Source organism: Hemicordylus capensis, chromosome 5, assembly GCF_027244095.1.
Source record: "Hemicordylus capensis ecotype Gifberg chromosome 5, rHemCap1.1.pri, whole genome shotgun sequence".
NCBI lineage: Eukaryota > Metazoa > Chordata > Lepidosauria > Squamata > Cordylidae > Hemicordylus > Hemicordylus capensis.
Window position 1 is genome coordinate 4,717,982 of NC_069661.1, and position 18,332 is coordinate 4,736,313.

An 18,332-nucleotide genomic window follows, 5' to 3' on the forward strand; every position below is an offset into this window, starting at 1 on the left:
TGCTCGTCTCTTGCTAAGTATAAGAGGGATGCCTCTTTATAAGGTACCTCTTGACCCCGTGAGCCGGGTTTATATTTTTAGCTGATGGTTTGTATAATGTTAGCTACCTTGAACATAGATTTTAGAAAAATGGGATACACTTTGAGTAAATAACAACAGCAATAATTATCAACAATTATATTAAAAATAATTATATTAATTATATAATAACAGCTACAATACCATCATCATCATCATCATCATCATCATCATCATCATCATCATCATCATCATCATCGAATAATAGCATTTGAGAGGTGAAAAGGACCCTGGAGGTCTTCTAGTGACTAACCCTCAGCTCTGTGCAGGAAACAGCTACCGCATCCCTCATAAATCCAGCCTCCATTGGCTGGCGAGTTTCAGACAGTCTCCAGTGCAGGAGAGCCTGCCACTGCATGAGGCAGGCTGTTCCACAGAATCAGGAATTCCCTCCTATTGGCCAGCTTCATCTGCTTCTTTGCCATTCCCTCCCCTGGGTTCTAGACAGGGGTTCCAGAGAAGCACCAGTCCCCATCTCCTCTGATGTGGCCGCCTTCCAGCCATTTCTTCACTTCTGCATGCCCCCCCCCGCCCCGCCGGTTTCCTCTCTCCCGGCTGCAGGGCATGGCAGGATCTGCCTTACGCTCCTCCTCCACTCGCTTCCTCGGGGAGAAGGAGACTCACCTGGCAGCCTGGAGCTGTTCCCGGGCCGGGAGAAGTTCACCTGCTGGACCTCCGGCCGGACCCCGGACTCCAGCTCCCACACCTCGGCCTCCGACTCGGTCGTCCTGGAGCCCACGTCAGAGATGTCTCCTTCCTCCCCCTCGGTGCTGTTGCGATACGGCCGGCGTTGCCAGTTCTGGATCGCCTGCCTGCGCAGTCCTGCGCCGCGCCTGTCGAAGCCACCGTCGGAGCCCCGGTTCGGGCCACTGGGGTAGTGGGCTCCGTCGGCATTCTCCTCCCCATGGTACAGTTCCGGGCTGTCGCTGTCATAGCAGCCAGAGCTTTGGGAGGCGGCTTTGGCACGGCTGGAGGCTCTTGAGGCACAGAACCAAAGAGTCAGGTGAAGCGGGAACCCAAAGGCCATCTAGACCAACCCCTTCACACAGAAGGGGTGACACATCAACCCCACCCCCCAGTGCTTGAATTATCTGGGAGAGAGTGGAGGGGCTTGGTCCCCTTATGTTTTGTGTCAGCGACTGTATTTTATTTCATTTTTACATTTATAGCCGGCTCTTCCTCCAAGGAGCCCCGAGCGGTGTACGTAGTGATGTTTGTCCTCACAACAACCCTGGGAGGTAGGTTGGACTGAGAGAGAAGTGCCTGGCCCAGAGTCACCCAGTGAGTTTCATGGCTGAAGTGGGATTTGAACTCGGGTCTCCCCGGTCCTAGTCCAGCACTCTAACCATGTTTTGGCTTTAGTTGGGGGAGTCAGGGATGGTTGCCTGTGAATGTCACTAAAAGCCCCCTACCTTTTCCACCATAACTGGACAATGCTCCCCCCCCCACCCCAGATTTCAGACCTCTTGCCACAGAGCCAAGTGGTGAGAGCACGTGAGCAGGAGGGGCTGCATCTCTTCTGAGATCTATATCTACATCTGTATCAGGAGAAGCCCACCCTTGCACTAAAATGCAAGATAGAATCCTCTGCGGTGCATTTTAGACAGATCTATGCGAATAGGTTTATTTGGCATAATTTATTCTGATAGTCCTAGGGAAGAGCAAAAATGTATCCAGAGCACTAAACCACATCCCCTGGCCACTAAGAATCCTGCATAGCACCTTCTACACCTTCTGAGCTTGGTCTGGGCACTGTTTTTGCAGTGCTGAGGACTAGAAACATGGCTGTTTTAAAACGAAAGCGGAGATTCCCAGAACACTGAAGTCTGCACTCAGCACCACCAGGGCGACATGATCCCTTTTCTTAGCCTCTTCTTTCCTGAGCTTGGGTTGCAGACAAGCCTAGGGTTGGTTTTTTTTTAAAGAGTTGGTTTCTAAGCCAAGTTTCCATGGTAGCAAGCCTAAGTTTGTGCACATTTACATAAAATAATGCATTTAAATGAGTTGCTGCCATTTTCTTTCTCTCTCCAGGAGATACAGATACCCTATGTCTTGGAAATGTTTCTGAGGCGTTTTCGGGGCATGTGGAGACGAGATACGCAAGGCCAGGCTGGAAAGAGGTTTCTCCTGACTTACCCAGTGCTGGAAGATGACCTCTGGTTGGAAACGGCATAGGAACCGTGGGCGGTTGCTCCTGGGACCGAATGCCTGTCCCTCTGTGGAGACAAAGAAGAGGAGATCACCCACTTGAAAAGAAATCGCAGCTGAGTTGAACAATTTCCTCCCACTTACAGGGGAGGAGGATTTAATTCTCCCCCACTGTGCTGTTTTCTTTGCTGGAAATGGCTCCCTTAAACTGTTCTTTATTCCCCTAAAGCTACTTTAAAAGTATGCATGCAGCCCATATGCAATGAGGCAAAGAAGAGCCGGCTGTGGGGTGGACGGTTTCAATCAGGAAAAGGCATGGGCAGAACCTGCCCACCACAACCCCAGTGATGCCATCTGGATCTAAATTTCACCTGCCCTCTCAAACGGCTATTGGCTAAAATGTGCAGGAGAGAGAATTGTGGGTCTCCACCAGGTCCTGCACAAAGTAAACAATCTAGGATATTAGCAGTCTGGAAAAACCATGTCAACTGCACAGTCATTTCACAGAATCCCTCCTTCCCTTCCCCCAGATATTAAACTGAAAAACATCAGTTTTCTATCTGCGGGAGGGAAAGGAAGAATTCTGTGAAATGGTTGTACAATTGACATGGTTGAAGAAGTTGCTTAGCTTGCAATTCCAAACTTGGTTGTGTCCTTTAGACCCAGAGAGGCCAGCCTTCGGTCCCCACGCGTGGCGGGCACTGTAGTCCAACAAGATCTGAGAGCCCAAAGTTGAAAACCCCTGCTTCAGATTCAGAAGTGGAACATACACGCAGGGGCGTATCTAGGGTGGGGCAAGCAGGGCATGTGCCCAGGCGCCACTTGAAGGGGGGGCGCCATTCTGTAGAATTTTTTTTAAAAAGGCTGCCAAAAACAAAATGGCCACTGCGCATGCTCAGATGGCCTCTGTGAGGCCCTAGGCCATGCCAGGCCTTGCAGAGGTCATTTGAGCATGCACGGTGGCCATTTTGTTTTCAGCGGCCATTTTTTAAAAAAAAGATTATTTTAAAAAATGGCTACCGCACATGCTCAATTGGTCCCTGCGAGGCCCTAGAGGCCAGCAGGGGGAGGGCAGAACCCCCACGGCCTTTAGGAAGCCCCCTGAAGGGGCTACAGGTTAAAAAAATTAAAAAAAATAATATAAGATAAGATACTGTATACATATTCAGATTGGCACTATGTACAAAGAATCATGGCTTGTGAATAATGAGCTGAAGCTTATCAGCTAGGATTGTATTCATTTGCTCTTACTTTGCTTCTTGTGATAAGTGAGTTAAATGTGATGTCTTAATAATATGGTTATTAATGGTGAGTTTGTCTCTGAATCAGTGTGAAATCTGTATTATTAAGGCCCACTGGGAGTTTCTTGCTCTCTTGCTCTCATTTTAACTGTCTTTCTGAAAGACTAGAATATATTCCAAGCAGTGACACAGTTTACTCTGCATATCCTTTACTTATTTTCAGAGTATCTGGGAAAAGTCAAATTCTCCATTGATTTTTAAAACTTATGTAATGGTGATGCTACAATACATAGTAGAGAATTATACAGGCACTTCTGTTTAGTTTTCCAAGTACACCTCCACATAGTATTTGGGTATTTCATGAGCCCCAGAATACTGAAATTTGTAGTTTTCCAGCATTTTTTGGTCTGACTATGTCCACTGCTAAATAGTTTTTTAAATATTAAAAGATTAACAAGCTTGACATATTTTTGAGCTGATACTATGGTGAAGTTATCTGAAAGATGGGTGTCAGATGTTTGGACAGGGGGCGCAATTTCAGTGTTTGCCCTGGGCGCTATTTTCCCTAGATACGCCTCTGCATACACGGGCCTATTTTGACATGACCTTGACAGCGGTGAAGTGACCGGTGTGTTTGTGTGTGTTTATGTTTAACCCTTCTTCCGTATGTGAGTACTGTAAGATATTCCCCTTAGGGGGTGGGAGTTCCAGGTTCCCTCCCTGTCAGCATCTCCAAGACAGGGCTGAGAAAGACTCCTGCCTGCAACCTGGGAGGAGTCACTGCCAAGTGACTAAGCTAGATGGACCAAGGCAGAAGGCCACTTCCTAGGTTCCTCCTTCCAAAGGGCCACAGGGACGCTTGGAATTTCCAAATGGCATTGGCCATTTGGAAGCTCTATGCATTCCATGGCCCTTTGGAAGGAAGGAACCAGGGCTTTTCAGTAGGCATTCCCGGTCATTCATTTTGGTACATTCCCTAGAGCACCTGCATGCTTGCATGCAGAAGGTTTCAAGTTCTCTCCCTGGCAGCATCTCCGGATAGGGCTGAGAGAGGCTCCTGCCTGCAGTCTTGGAGAAGCTGCTGCCAGTCTGTGTGGATAATACTGAGCTAGATGGGCCAAGGGTCTGATTCGGTAGAAGGCAGCTTCCTCTGTTCCTCCTATGTTCCACCTGCTACTTTCCCCTGCAGCCCTCCCCATCTGCTTCCCTCCCACCCAAATCTCTGCAAGAGGATTATGTCAAATGGGGGAAACAGCTGGGGGTGGAAATGACGCGTCTGTGGTGGTGGTGGTGGGGGAATGCAGCAGGCCAGGGTAAAGGCTATGAAACTCCACCCCCCTGCCCACCCCACTGCCTTTCCCCTCCAAATCACCCCTCCCTCCCCGACCACTGCTTTGTAGCACTGAAGTATCAGCCTGAATTCCCAGGCTCATATTTACCACCAAAAGTTTAGTTTCAGCCTTAATTTTACTGAGACTCAATTTCAGCCTGAAGTTCAGATACGATTCGGGCTGTCTGTGGGCCACAGAACCCGGCATTGTGCTGCCAATGTGAGAGTTGGTCCAAGCGCCTGCTGGCACACAGTACATTTTCTACAGTGCTGCTCACGGATTGGAAGGGAGAGCTGGGAAGATGGGGGGAGGATGAACCCCCCCCACCCCTTGGCAGATAATCACCACTGTCAAAGTGGCTGCACCCACCATCTGTTTAGTCATGAGCGCACAGTCCCAGCTGAGCAACAGAATTCAGAATTCAGACACACAAAAAGGAGGAGCAGGGGAAAGTGGATAAGAACAAACCAGCTTTGCAGTGGGAGAGGATGGTTACCCCACGGATGTCCTTGGTTGAACTGTTCAGAGGTATACATGCTAGCTCAATGGATCTTCCATTCAGAAGCAGTATGCTATGCGCACCAAATGCTAGCTACCTAATGGCACAGTGGGGAAATGGCTTGCCTTGCCTAGTGAGCAAGAGGTTGCTGGTTTGAATCCCTGCTGGTATGTTTCCCAGAATATGGGAAACCCCTCTATTGGGCAGCAGCAATCTAGGAAGATGCTGAAAGGTGGCAACGGGAAACCCCTCCTGTATTCTACCAGAGACAACCACAGGGCTCTGTGGTCGCCAGGAGTCGACACCGACTCAAGGGCACAACTTTACCTTTACTTTACCAAATGCTAGGTAACTTCAGTAGGAGAGGATTGCTGTCATCATGTACTGTGTGTTTGCTTCCTGGATGCATTGGTGCATTGGGCAAGTTAGTTTTGGAAAGAGGATGCTGGAGTAGATGGAGCTTTGACCTCATCCAGTTAGTCCCCGGCTAACTGAGCAAAGAGGCAACTTTTAAAAGTGGTGATGCTCTTATACTTAGCAGGGGGAGAGTAACTGGCCCTATCCATCCCCTGCACAGCATCCCTCCAGTGGCTGTTGCTGGTGTCTATCTTATGTTTCTTTTTTAGATTGTGAGCCCTTTGGGGACATGAAGCCTGTCTGTCTGTCTGTCTATCTATCTATCTATCTATCTATCTATCTATCTATCTATCTATCTATCTATCTATCTATCTATCTAAACTGCTTTGGGAATTTTTGTTGAAAGTATAGGATTCATCATCCATTCCAGACACACATCGGGAGGAGGGGATGGATGAAGCCTGAGTCTCACCCTAGCCCCACCGCCCCAGGGAAACCCGCCTCTGCCTCTGAGAACCATGTGCCTAGGAGAGAAATAAGAGGTTGTAAACTGCCCGGAGAACTTGTCTTTTGGGCAGTATAAAAATGTGTTCAACCAACCAACCAACCAACCAACCAACCAACCAACCAACCAACCAACCAATAAATGTCAGCCAGTACCGGTCTGCCAGTGCTCTTGGATGCAGGCACGCTACACCTCCCCAGGCTGCAATTGGGGGTCGTCTCGCAGCTGCTGCTGATGATCTGGAGCTGTTTCTCGGCTCGGTCGGCCCGGTCCAGAAGCTCCTCGATGAACTGCTGGAGACGCACCTTGGCATTGGCTTCACGGGCTGCAGTCTCCTTCAAGAACTGGTCGATCTGAACCACCTCCCTGCGGGGAGAGACAAGCGTTGGAAAACCCACCACTCTTCTCCCAGAGAGCTCAGTGACCCTTCCTAGGCAACAGGTTATAAACAGAAATAAATAAGTCAATACACGCATCTCCCCAAAGTGTGGCAAGACCATTTCTTCAGAGCTGAGCTGAAAGTTCTTACAAACGTCAACTCAAGGGCTGTTCACACACCCAAGCACTTGGTAGGACAAGTGTCCTATCCAGCTTTGGGAACTGAGTGTGCGCCCAAATTTTAATCTTGAGCAAGGAAAAAAACTACGTAGGAGGAGTGATTGGGTGTGAGGCAGGAGCTGGGGAGGGTTGCATGGCCTCCTACCTTGTGAAAACCCTGGGTGCGAGAGCTGGGTAGGCCATCCTAGCCTGCTCCTGCCTCACACACGATCACTCCCCCCATCGGTCTAATTGTTTGCTTGTACATGATCAAACTCTGGGAGCATGCATAGCTCCCAAAGTGTGGTAGGAGGCTTCTCCCACCCATCTTTCTGTTCCATGAACAGCCCTTCAGTGTTGTGGAGAGCAGGAGGGGCAAAAGATCCCCCCAAATACTCCTTAGCTCACTTTGGGGGGGCTACTGCCTTTTTTGCAGTGGTGGTTGGCTCCTGGTGGTAACCATCCCCCCCCACCAGAAGTCCCCTCATCATGATACAATGCCAACACATGAGGTTGCAAAGAGACTTCTGGGTAAAAGTCAATAAGGTGGCTGCCATCAGGCACTGGGAGGGAGGAATGACATCGCGGCCGGGGGTAAGTTAGCCCAGGTTGACCTCCAAGTTCATAAAAATCCCTGAAACGAGCCTCCCATATTGCCACATGCAAATGGGGTGGTGATTTCAGCTCCTCAGTACATTTCTCACATGGACTGGATTTCAAAAGTCAAGCCTGAACTCTGAATGAATGAATGCCAGGCTTCCCAAACTTGGGGCCCCGGGTGCTGTTGAACTACAACTCCCAAGCGGCCTTTGTCCATCGTGGCTTGGGATGACGGGAGCTGTAGTCCACCAGCATGGGCTGACCCATGTTGGACTACATGACCCATGTTGGAGCCATGTTGGACTACAACATGAGAGAGGAGAGCTGGTCTTGTGGTAGCAAGCATGACTTGCCCCCTTAGCTAAGCAGGGTTCATCCTAGATTGCATATGAATGGGATACTAGAAGTGTGAGCACTGTCAGAGATTCCCCTCAGGGGATAAAGCCACTCTGGGAAGAGCAGAAGGTTCCAAGTTCCCTCCCAGCATCTCTAAGATGGGGCTGAGAGAGACTCCTGCCTGCAACCTTGGAGAAACTGCTGCCAGTCTGTGTAGACAATTCTGACCTAGATGGACCAATGGTTTGACTTGGTATATGGCAGCTTCCTATGTCCCTATATTCCTACAACTCCCAAATGGCCTTTGTCCATAGTGGCTTGGGATGATGGGAGCTGTAGCCCACCAACATGGGTGGACCCATGTCGGACTACATGACCCATGTTGGACCCATGTTGGACTACAGCTCCCAAATGGCCGTTGGCTATAGTGGCTTGGGATGACAGGAGTTGTGTTCCACCAACATGGGCAGAGTCATGTTTGAGAATCCCTGTGTTAAATCTTTTCCACTATAAGAAGTCCTCTCAGTGGCTTACAATGAGACTGAAACATCACAGCATTTTAAAAAACCCAACAACCACCCAAGCAACTTGCTGAAATAAATGAATCAAGGCAGCATTTCAGACTTATAAAAAGCAGCCCTAGAGGGGAAAAGAAAACAACTCCGCATGATGTTATTTACAAGCTCTGGTGAATAGAACGGATTTAGCCTGATGTCTAAGTGATGACAATGAAGGTGCCAGGAGAAAGGCCCTGGGGAGGAAATGCCAGAGGTGGGGTGTGTGTGGGGGTGGGTGGGTGGGTGGGGGGGTGGGGGCTGCCCTGGGTCCAGCAGACACCCAGCACGCTTCTGATGGGGTTTCTGGAGAGGCTGCAGAAGGTTATCTTAATTCAGGCCTGCACAACATAACACCAAGGGGCCGGATTGGGCCCCTAGGGACCTTTTTGCTGAAAATACCTTGCAGCAACAACAGGAGTCTGCCTTGTCCCCTCTTCTCTGAGGGGGGCCACCCTCTCCAGAAACTGCCTTACAACCTCATCCTATTACACAGAAATACGTCCCATGGAATATTTATTCTTTTATTTAAAATATTTCTATACCACCCAAAACGTGTGTCTCTGGGCGGTTTACAATTAAAACCATTTAAGTACCCAGTAAGCACCCAGTAAGCATGCCTGGGATTGCAGGCTGCAAGCAACTGGGATTTAGGGAGAGGAGAGGACTCGACATTTTTCTGGGGCGGGCATGCCACCAGGCACCCCACTGACTGAGCAGGGAGAGGGCAGATTTTCTGACCACTATCCTTAGTTAAAACTGTGCGTCCCTTTGTGTTTGTGTATGTGTGGGGGGGGAGCCACAAGTAGCTAACAATGGCTTTCATTAATACTGTTAATTAATTTTAATGTAATAGTGTGCAGAAGATTGACCTTGGCCTCCGCACAGCATGTCAGTTGTGCAGTTCTGTCTGAATGGCTGGGTTGGTTCATTTGGGAGAAGATGGTCCTTCAGATACCCCAGCCCAGAATACAAGCATCTGCTCTTGAACTCTGATTTTACTGGATTCCAGCATCAAATGCCATGAAGGTTAGGGATGGGCCTGGCATTTACGTAAACGAATGGCTTGTGCCGTATCATTTCTATGATATGGAATGGGTGGAGAGGTGCACATGGGGTGGGATGCCTATGGCCGGCACTATGATGGGATACGATGGGATACGATCAGATACGACACGATACGATACGATCGGATACGATGGGCACTACGATGGGATGCCTACGGCCGGATGCCTACGGCAGGCACTTCTGGGTGGGCAAACACATAATCCAGGCACACAAGTACATGCCCTTCTTTTCAAGTACATCAGGGCCAAAGCAACACGTGACAGGGAGATATGTGGTCATGTCTATTCACCCCGAGCAGTGTGGGAGGAAGCAAGCGGTAGCAGGAGCAGGCCTCTGAGCAAGGACCCTTGAATATAGGAAGACAGGAAGCTGTCTTATACTGAGTCAGACCATTGGTCCATCTAGCTCAGAACTGTCTACTCTGACTGGCAGTGGCTCTTCAGACGCAGGGGTCTTTCTAGTCCTACCTGGAGATGCTGCCTGGGGCCTGAACCCGGGGCCTTCTTCTACATGCAAAGCAGATGCTCTGCCACTGAGCTATGACCCCAGGCCCATCGCCTAAGGGAGCTGTCCAGCAGAATCTAGGTAGCAGGGGCAGGGACTGAGCAAGGACCCTTGGCGGAGCTGTCCAGCAGGAGCTGGTTAGGCAGTGCTCGGAATGGAACCTGCCTCCACAGAGCTGTCGCACCAGCAGCTAGCAGCAAAAAATAAACTGAAGGGCCGTATAGTGAGGTGGATGATTTGCCTCTTCTGGGATCTCAGCCGGGTCCTGATCCGGAGCATCGGCCTGCTCCCTCCTCTTGAGCAAGGCTGGTCTTGGGCAGCCAGATAGGCACTCCGTTCTCAGTTCTGGGTTTCTGCAAGGGCCCATTATCACTGCTGCTTCTGAGACCCCAGGGGTGAGAGGATCTCCTCAGGTGGGAGGTAAGCAATGAAGGCATGCCTTGGGACTCTTGGCTCCCTGGGTCTGGGTGCAGGCAGCTCCTGACACCCGGGAGTGGCCAAGCCGTGCTCTGCCCTGAGTCTTTCCCAGTAACGTTTAATTGAAAAAAATTCCATGACGTGATGGCACTAAGCTAGTTTCCCCCTCTGCCAATTCCATGCTAGAGATCATTAGGAAGGGGGTTGAAAATAAAACGGCTAAGATTATCATGCCCTTATACAAAACGATGGTGCTGCCACGCCTGGAGTACTGTGTACAATTCTGGTCTCCACATCTAAAAAAAGGGCATTGTAGACCTGGGAAAGGTGCAGAAGAGGGCAACCAAGATGATCAGGGGCCTGGAGCACCTTGCTTAAGAGGCAAGGCTACAACACCTGGGGCTTTTTAGTTTAGAAAAAAGACGATTGTGGGGAGACATGATAGAGGTCTATAAAATCATGCATGGAGTGGAGAAAGTTGATAGAAATTTCTCTCTCACACATAATACTAGAACCAGGGGTCATTCCATGAAATTGATTGCCGGGAAATCTAGGACCAACAAACAGAAGTACTTTTTCACACAACGCATAATCAGCTTGTGGAATTCTCTGCCACAAGATGTGGTGACAGCCAACAACCTGGATGGCTTGAAGAGGGGTTTGGATAACTTCATGGAGGAGAGGTCTATCAACAGCTACTAGTCGGAGGGCTATAGGCCACCTCCAGCCTCAAAGGCAGGATGCCTCTGAGTACCAGTTGCAGGGGAGCAACAGCAGGAGAGAGGCCATGCCCTCAACTCCTGCCTGTGGCTTCCAGTGGCATTTGGTGGGCCACTGTGAGAAACAGGATGCTGGACTAGACAGGCCTTGTTGGGCCTGATCCAGCAGGGCTGTTCTTTTGTTCTTATCACCAATAGTCTGAATCATTAGGAGGCATCTTCATATTTTCATACTGAGGTACCACCTGACCCATGACTGGCAACTCCACAGAGGAGCAATAAATCTGGGTTTCAATTTGAGCTGGGCATTGCAAAATGATCACACAACAGTTTTCACGTGTTCAAGTTCTGCAAGAAAGAATTCAACCCATGTTCTTAAGAGCTTCACTCATTTGTGTAAACTGGCTCCTCATTCACTCTTCCTCCAGCCTTCCTTCCCTCACTCCCCTCTCCTCTTTCAAACACCCCCCCCCACACACACACGTCTTTCCAGGGAGTCAAGGCAGCTACAGGGAGTTCTAAAAAGGGCATGCTATGTCTGGTACAGAATGTAGGCTGGATGCATTGTGGTATTGTAGCCAGATTGGCAAGAAATCACAGAGAGAGAGAGAGAGAGAGGGAGAGAGAGAGAGAGAGAGCACACTTTGGGGCTGCAGCTACAACCAGCATCAGGAGGAGAGCTCCAGCATGATTCTGTAGTTGAAGGTGTTCTCTTCTGTATATTCGGCTTTAGTCCTGCTGAACAAAGACTGAAGCCGTCTGCATGCTCAGTCGGCGGTGGAACTTCCCTCCCACTTCATTTTCTTTTATCCACCTTGTCCCTTTGTGCACTCCAGGAGCTGGTTGAAAATCTCCAGGTGGCCCCGTCCACAGCTTCCAGTTATGTAGAAGTATTTGCATGTGGCCAACTGAGTGTCAATGAGGTTCTGATTTTTAGTATTTTGGCTCAGTGTGGTTGCAGATTTGGAAAGAACATGTATGGGTTCTCCACGTGAGCACTGTGGAGAGCCTGCAGGGCTTGTGCAGGGAGAGCAGGCTTGACCCATTCCCCCTGCACACGAGCATTCCCCTCCCCTGCGTGGCCAGACTGGCCGCCCACACAATTACTGGCTCCGTCACGGAGCCGGTAGGGATGGTGCGAATTGGGGACCATCTGCCCCCAGAAGTCCCAGCACCCCTCACGAGTGTGTAGGGCATTCGGGGGGGGGGGCAATGCCAGAAGCCTTGCTGCAGTCTCCCGGCCAGGGGTCTACTTATGTGTTGCTGCACCACAGAGCTGTGCTGCGGTATCTCACGGCTGAAAAAATGGTCTTAGTGGAGCACTTGCTTTAGAGGACTACTTTGGTGGCCTAGCCACCATTGAACCACTGGGCTTGCCCCCTTAGCCTTCCCCCCCCCATCATGAGAATAGCCTCATATTCTGTGAAAAACCACCACAATTAAGTCTGGAAGACCACCAGTCATTGGCAGCAGCAGGTAAACGGAGCAGCAGATACTCCAGAGGACCAGGCCAAGTCAGAGGGTGGTGAAAAAGCAGTTCTCAGTGGTGTCACCAAAGAGCCAAGGCTCAGGTGCTTTGGACAGATTTTGGAGCTTCTCTGGATGGAGGTCCACAGGGGCGGCAGAGGGGCCATCACTAAGTGGCTGGGTGCAGCCTTAACCACATGCACAAGTCCCTGGTCAGTCTCCAAGGTCCCCAGTCAAACGGAGCTGGGAAAGGCCAGCAACCTTGGAGACTCAGTAGGAGGCAGGTTCCTACGTTCCCCTACCTGGAAAGAGTTAAGGGAGAAGGGAAAGGGAGTTTAGAGGGGAAGGAGGTTTTTGGGAAAGGAGGGGGAGGAAGTTTGGAGGGGAAGGAGATTTGGGGGTTGGATGTGTGTGATGGGTATGCTGGCAATTCTTCTGTGGCTCAGATTTCTGTCCAAGTCAGAGAAGAATTCAGAGGTTTCTCATCCACACTTTCCCACTAAGGCGAACATTACGAGCCTCTAGAGTTGATTTCCGAGCCTGAGCGTGGCGAGCTAAATCTTTAATGGAAAAGGATTTAAACTGGAGGAAATATCCTTCTTGTAGAGAATCATCTGCATTATTTAAATACGGCTCTCCTGCCTGAAACCTGTTCTTGAACTGTGGACCGTATTTGTGAATTATGAGGCAGAATGTGATAACATGGGGACCTTTTAGATCGAGAATATTTTAAAACCAAAAAATAAAACATGATGCTTTATGTGTTTGCATGAGCCAGAGGGAGTTACTCATAGAGGAGAAGGTTGCAGAAGAGTCTGAACTTCAAGGGCCTGATGTGGCGATAATGCCACTGCCTCCCCGCAGGGCACAGATCCAGCAGTGCACATAAGCACATAAACAGAGCCCGCCTGGAGAAAACCAAAGGCCCAATGAATGCAGCATCCTCTTTCCAACAGCGGTCAACCAGATATCTCTGGGAAAGCCACAAGCAGGGCCTGAAGGCGCTGCATTTCTCTGCTGTTGCTCCTCTCTCAGCTGTTATTCAGGGGAGGAGGGCTGGTCTTGTGGTAGCAAGCATGAACGGTCTCCTTTGCTAAGCAGAGCCCATCTTGGTTTGCATTTGGCCCTACCCACCCCCAGCCCAGTACTTCCAGTGACTGTTGCTGGTGTCTATCTTATGCTTCTTTTTAGAATGTGAGCCCTTTGGGGACAGGGTTCCATCTTATTTATGTATTATTTCTCCATGTAAACCGCCCTGAGCCATTTTTGGAAGGGCGGTATAGAAATCAAATTATTATTATTATTATTATTTCTTGTTTACACAGTCAGACAGGTGTTATTGACTGGTTTGTTTTATCCAGACATCGGTGAGCGCAGTAAAATATTCTCTTTAGGGGATGCGAGCCGTAGCTCTGTGGAAGAGCATCCATGGATAAGGTCGCAGGTTCCCTCCCTAGCATCATCTCCAAGAGAGGGCTGAGAGAGACTCCAGCCTGCAACCTTGGAGAAGCTGCTGCCAGTCAGTGTAGACAATACTGAGCTGGATGGATTGATGGTCTAAGGCAGCTTCCTCTGTTTAGAGGTATTCTCAGGGACCACCCGACTGGAACACAGGGGATTTCTTGGAAGTGGAGCCAAGGAGGAGTGGAATTCCCAGTCCAGAGCCAGGGGGCCCTCTTAACTCCGAGCCTACCCCCCACTCCCAGCTCTGAAAAACCCATGGATGAGGTTGCACCAGGGGAAGACCATCCTCCAGAGATCCCTGCTCTTCCCCCCATGATGGAACCATCCTCATCTCTGCCCGGTCCTCAGGAACAGCAGTGACACCAAATCCAGATCCAGGCGCAGCAGCAGTACTTGAATGCCCACAGGCTGAGTCAGGCAGGACCTCCTACCGAGGATCCCTTTGGGAGCAGGAGACAGGAACATGCGGAGCTGGAAGAAATGAGGCTGAGGAACATCAGGCAGAGGTCTTCCCGGTCCTAATTAAGGTCCTCTGTTGCTGCCGGAGCAGCAAATGTCTTCTCTGACTGTGCTACCCCGCTACTGCCTTGCTGCCTGTCATGACCAGCTCCTACATGTGGAACTTGGACAGGTATACTGCCTCTGAATATGGTGGCTCTACATGGCCATTATGACTGGTAGCTGGCAGACCTCTCCTTCCCCTTGAATCTATCTTCTTTTTAAAAGCAATCTTAAGTACCACCGCCACTTATTTGGCAGCGAACTCCTTACATAAATTATGCATTCTTTGAAGGGATCCCAAATCAGAGATAGACTCGGGACATTCTGGAGACCAATCTGAAATTATTCTGCAGGATATGGGTTCCTCTCCTCAAAAATCCAACAATTTCCTGTTTTTTAATACTTCTGTCCCAGAAGTGCAGGAACTGGTTGTGGGGAAAGGTTGAAGGCATTTTTCTTTTCCTGCATTCCAGGGCTCTGTCTTTGCGCTGAGAACAGAGTTCTGGGGCCCAGCCCTTGCTGATATCAGGTCCTGGATAAAATTGCTCCTGTCCTCAAGGCTACACACCATCCAAAGTGCCTGTTGTTTGTGTGATTCCAAGTTGCCCATCCAAGTTGAGGTGAAAACCATGGAGACCAAATCCTCATTACTTATTTCTGACCATTTTCAGCTGAGAATGAATCAGTCTCTGCTGGATTTTCTAATAGCCAGCTGTCCATCAGCTTAATTGGCTGTTGATTGGACTGGGAGTGATAGATGCGGTGCCCAAATCCCCAACAGAGAGTGAAAGGTTCTCTGCGGTGGGGTTCTTATGCACACTGTGCCACAATTAAGAGGAGGCATTTTGTGACGGTTGTATTGCTCCATGAAATGTGCTCCCCTGTTTCAGTGATTTGGCAGGAAGCTGCAAACAGGGGCATAATCCCCCCAGCTCCCATGTGGAGGGAGGGCAGTGCTTCCTGCCCTCATTCGGAATTAGCTCTGTGATATCATCACATAGTTAAATCTGACCTGCTTCATACATTATGATGCCAATAAATGCCATTTATTTCCTGGGCCCTGATTTGCTGGAGTCACTTAGAGAAAGAGAATGGCTAGGTGAGGGAAGAAAGGGTGCCAGAACAGCAGCAGAACACAGGAACATAGGAAGCTGCCATATACTGAGTCAGACCATTGGTCTATCTAACTCAGTATTTCCTTCACAGACTGGCAGCGGCTTCTCCAAGGTTGCAGGCAGGAATCTTTCTCAGCCCTATATTAGAGAAGCCAGACTTGAAAACTTCTGCTCTTCCCAGAGTGGCTCCACCCCCAAAGGGGAATCTCTTCCAGTGCTTACACTTCTAGTCTCCCATTCATGTGCAACCAGGGTGGACCCTGTTTAGCTAAGGGGACAAGTCATGCTTGCTACCACAAGACCAGCTCTCCTCTCCTTAACAGAGGCATGTGCTGCAGACAGTGAACGAATGTGGAAAAATATACAGGGAAAGGGAGTTTTAGGAAAAATTCTGCATCCCTCAAACAGCCCTTTTGTCCTAAACATCTTTATGGATTAATCTTCCGCCTCATCCTAGCCACAATATCCTCACAATACCTCCACAGGACACTGCCTGATCCTGTGCATTGTGCACTGAATGGAAATGGAGGTGCAGATCCCATCTTCATGCAAATGTCCTGTTTAAATAAGGATCAAGGAGGTGGAGGTTACCAGAGGGAGCTGTTTCTAAAAAAGAAAGCACTCTCAAGCAGCCACTGCACTCTTTAATATTCAGCTGGCCTTCCCTTGAGGGCTGCTCCTTCCTGATCTGCAGTCTATGCTCAGGTTTCTTCACAGCTGTCACACTGCAGGGGCTGTGGGAGAGAAAGGGGGAGGAGAAGCCACCTCTCATGGGGAGGGATGTGCAAACATCTGTGGGTTTTTTCCCCTAACACAAAACTTACATATTTGCTATTATGATTAAGTGCTGCAACTAAGCAGCAGAGGAGCAAATCTTTTTCCCCCAGATGTGCCTCCCCTCTCCCCAAGTCAGTGTCATCATCATGCAAGCTGTCACACCGTGGTGCCCATTGTGCATGCGATTAAAACAGCGCTTCAAAGCAGTATTGTACTGCTTAGACGTCTGCTGTACGGTGGGGCACAGGATGTACAGTTAAGCAAATTGCCCATGTGATGTGCAACAGTGATTCACATCTGCATTATACTGGAAACATAGGAAACATAGGAAACTGCCATAGACTGAGTCAGACCATTGGTCTATCTAGCTCAGTATTGTCTTCACAGACTGGCAGCGGCTTCTCCCAGGTTGCAGGCAGGAATCTCTCTCAGCCCTATCTTGGAGATGCTGCCAGGGAGGGAACTTGGAACCTTCTGCTCTTCCCAGAGAGGCTTCATCCCCTAAGGGGCATCTCTTCCAGTGCTCACACTTCTAGTCTCCCATTCAGATGCAACCAGGGCAGACCCTGCTTAGCTATGGGGACAAGTCATGCTTGCTACCACAAGACCAGCTCTCCTCTCCAAGGTATCTCCTCTATCTCCTAAGATAGCTGCAGTTTTCCAAGGGTTTAGAGATCTGTGTAGGGGTGTGCATGGAACCAGTTTTGCCAGTTCAGTGAGAATGTGATGGAGAATGAGGAGCAGATGCCCACTGGGAGAGCATTCCAAAGGCTGGGGGCAATAACTGAGAAGGCCCTGTCCCGCGTGCACGGCAGCTGAGCCTCCCTCATTGTCAGCACACGGAGCAGAAGCCCCCCCGATGACTTTGTCAGGTGGGCAGAAACCCTCAGGTATCCTGATGTGTGAGCCGATGTGTGAGCCGGTTTGGCCAGTCCAAATTTGACCTGGACCCGCCCCCCCCATAGAGGGATGCCAGTCCGAGTTGGAACTGGAATGGCCCCAGTTTGAACTGGAGCAGACTGGTCCAAATTTGGAGGTCTACTGGTAAAGGGGAATCCGGTGAGGATTCCCCGTTACCAGTAAAGTGGTGGGGCAGGGGCTTCCCTAAGGCTAGAGAGGGGATGGGAAGGGAGTCAAGTGTACTTAACTCAATTTTGGTGACAGCGGGGGTAGCAGCAGTGGGGGTGGGGGTGGCTTCCTCCCCGTCTCCTCCAGAATAGCTTGGGTCAGCAGTGGTCCGGTTCAGGTCTTCTCTGGCCCATTCTAGTGAACTCAGTGCATGTGTGGAGGTCACTAGAATGGGCCGGAGAAGGTCCAAATTGGGCTGCTGCCACCCCCACTGTTGCTTCCCTGCTGAAAATTGAGTTAAATACCCCTGACTCCCCTCCCACCTTAGGGAAGCCCCCCTACCATTTTACTGGTAAAGGGGAATCCTCACCAGATCCGAACAGCTCTGATTCGAATCGGAGCCAGTCTGGTTTGAACTTGGATTGGCACTGAACTGGGCCGGTTCGATTCAAACCATGGTTTGAATTGAGTTGGCTCACACATCCCACTCGCACACCAGGATACCTGAGGCACCACCTGCTCCCAAGAGTTTCTGCTCACCTGACGAGGTCATTGGAGGGGGTTCTGCTCTGTGTACTGACAATGAGGGAGGCTCGGCTGTCGTGCACATGGGATAGGGCCTTCTCTGTGGCTGCCCCCAGACTCTGGAATGCTCTCTCAGTGGCCATTCGCTCCTCAGTCTCCATCAGAGTTTTTAGAAAGCAAGTGAAATCTTGGCTTTTCACTCAAGCTTTCAGATGAGTGTTTTTTGTAGTTGCTGCTGCTTTGTATTTTATGATTATATTGTGTATGTTTTTTAAATTTTTAATTAGATTTGTATTTTTATATTCCATTTTAATATTTCTATTGTATATTTTTTATCACCGTATATTGTTTTAAATGTTTGTAAACTGCCTTGGGATTTTTAAACGAAAGGCAGTATAAAAATTTAACAATAAATAAAAACAAATAAATCCCTAGATCTGTGCTTTTTAGATTGCGAGCCCTTTTGGGACAGGGAACCACCTTATATCTTTTTCTGTGTAAACTGATTTATGAACCTTTTG

At 49.5% G+C, this 18,332-nt stretch overlaps 1 protein-coding gene across 1 annotated transcript in view; it reads right to left on the reverse strand.

The window, feature by feature from the left end:
• Positions 1–18,332, reverse strand: part of FBXO41 (F-box protein 41) — a 106,159-nt gene that overhangs the window by 43,571 nt on the left and 44,256 nt on the right. The window contains exons 3-5 of the mRNA XM_053254834.1: positions 6,315–6,525; positions 2,215–2,294; positions 703–1,055 (exon numbers count right to left, since the gene is read on the reverse strand). Coding sequence (XP_053110809.1) covers positions 703–1,055; positions 2,215–2,294; positions 6,315–6,525 — 644 coding nt within the window. The remainder of the gene's footprint in view (positions 1–702; positions 1,056–2,214; positions 2,295–6,314; positions 6,526–18,332) is intronic.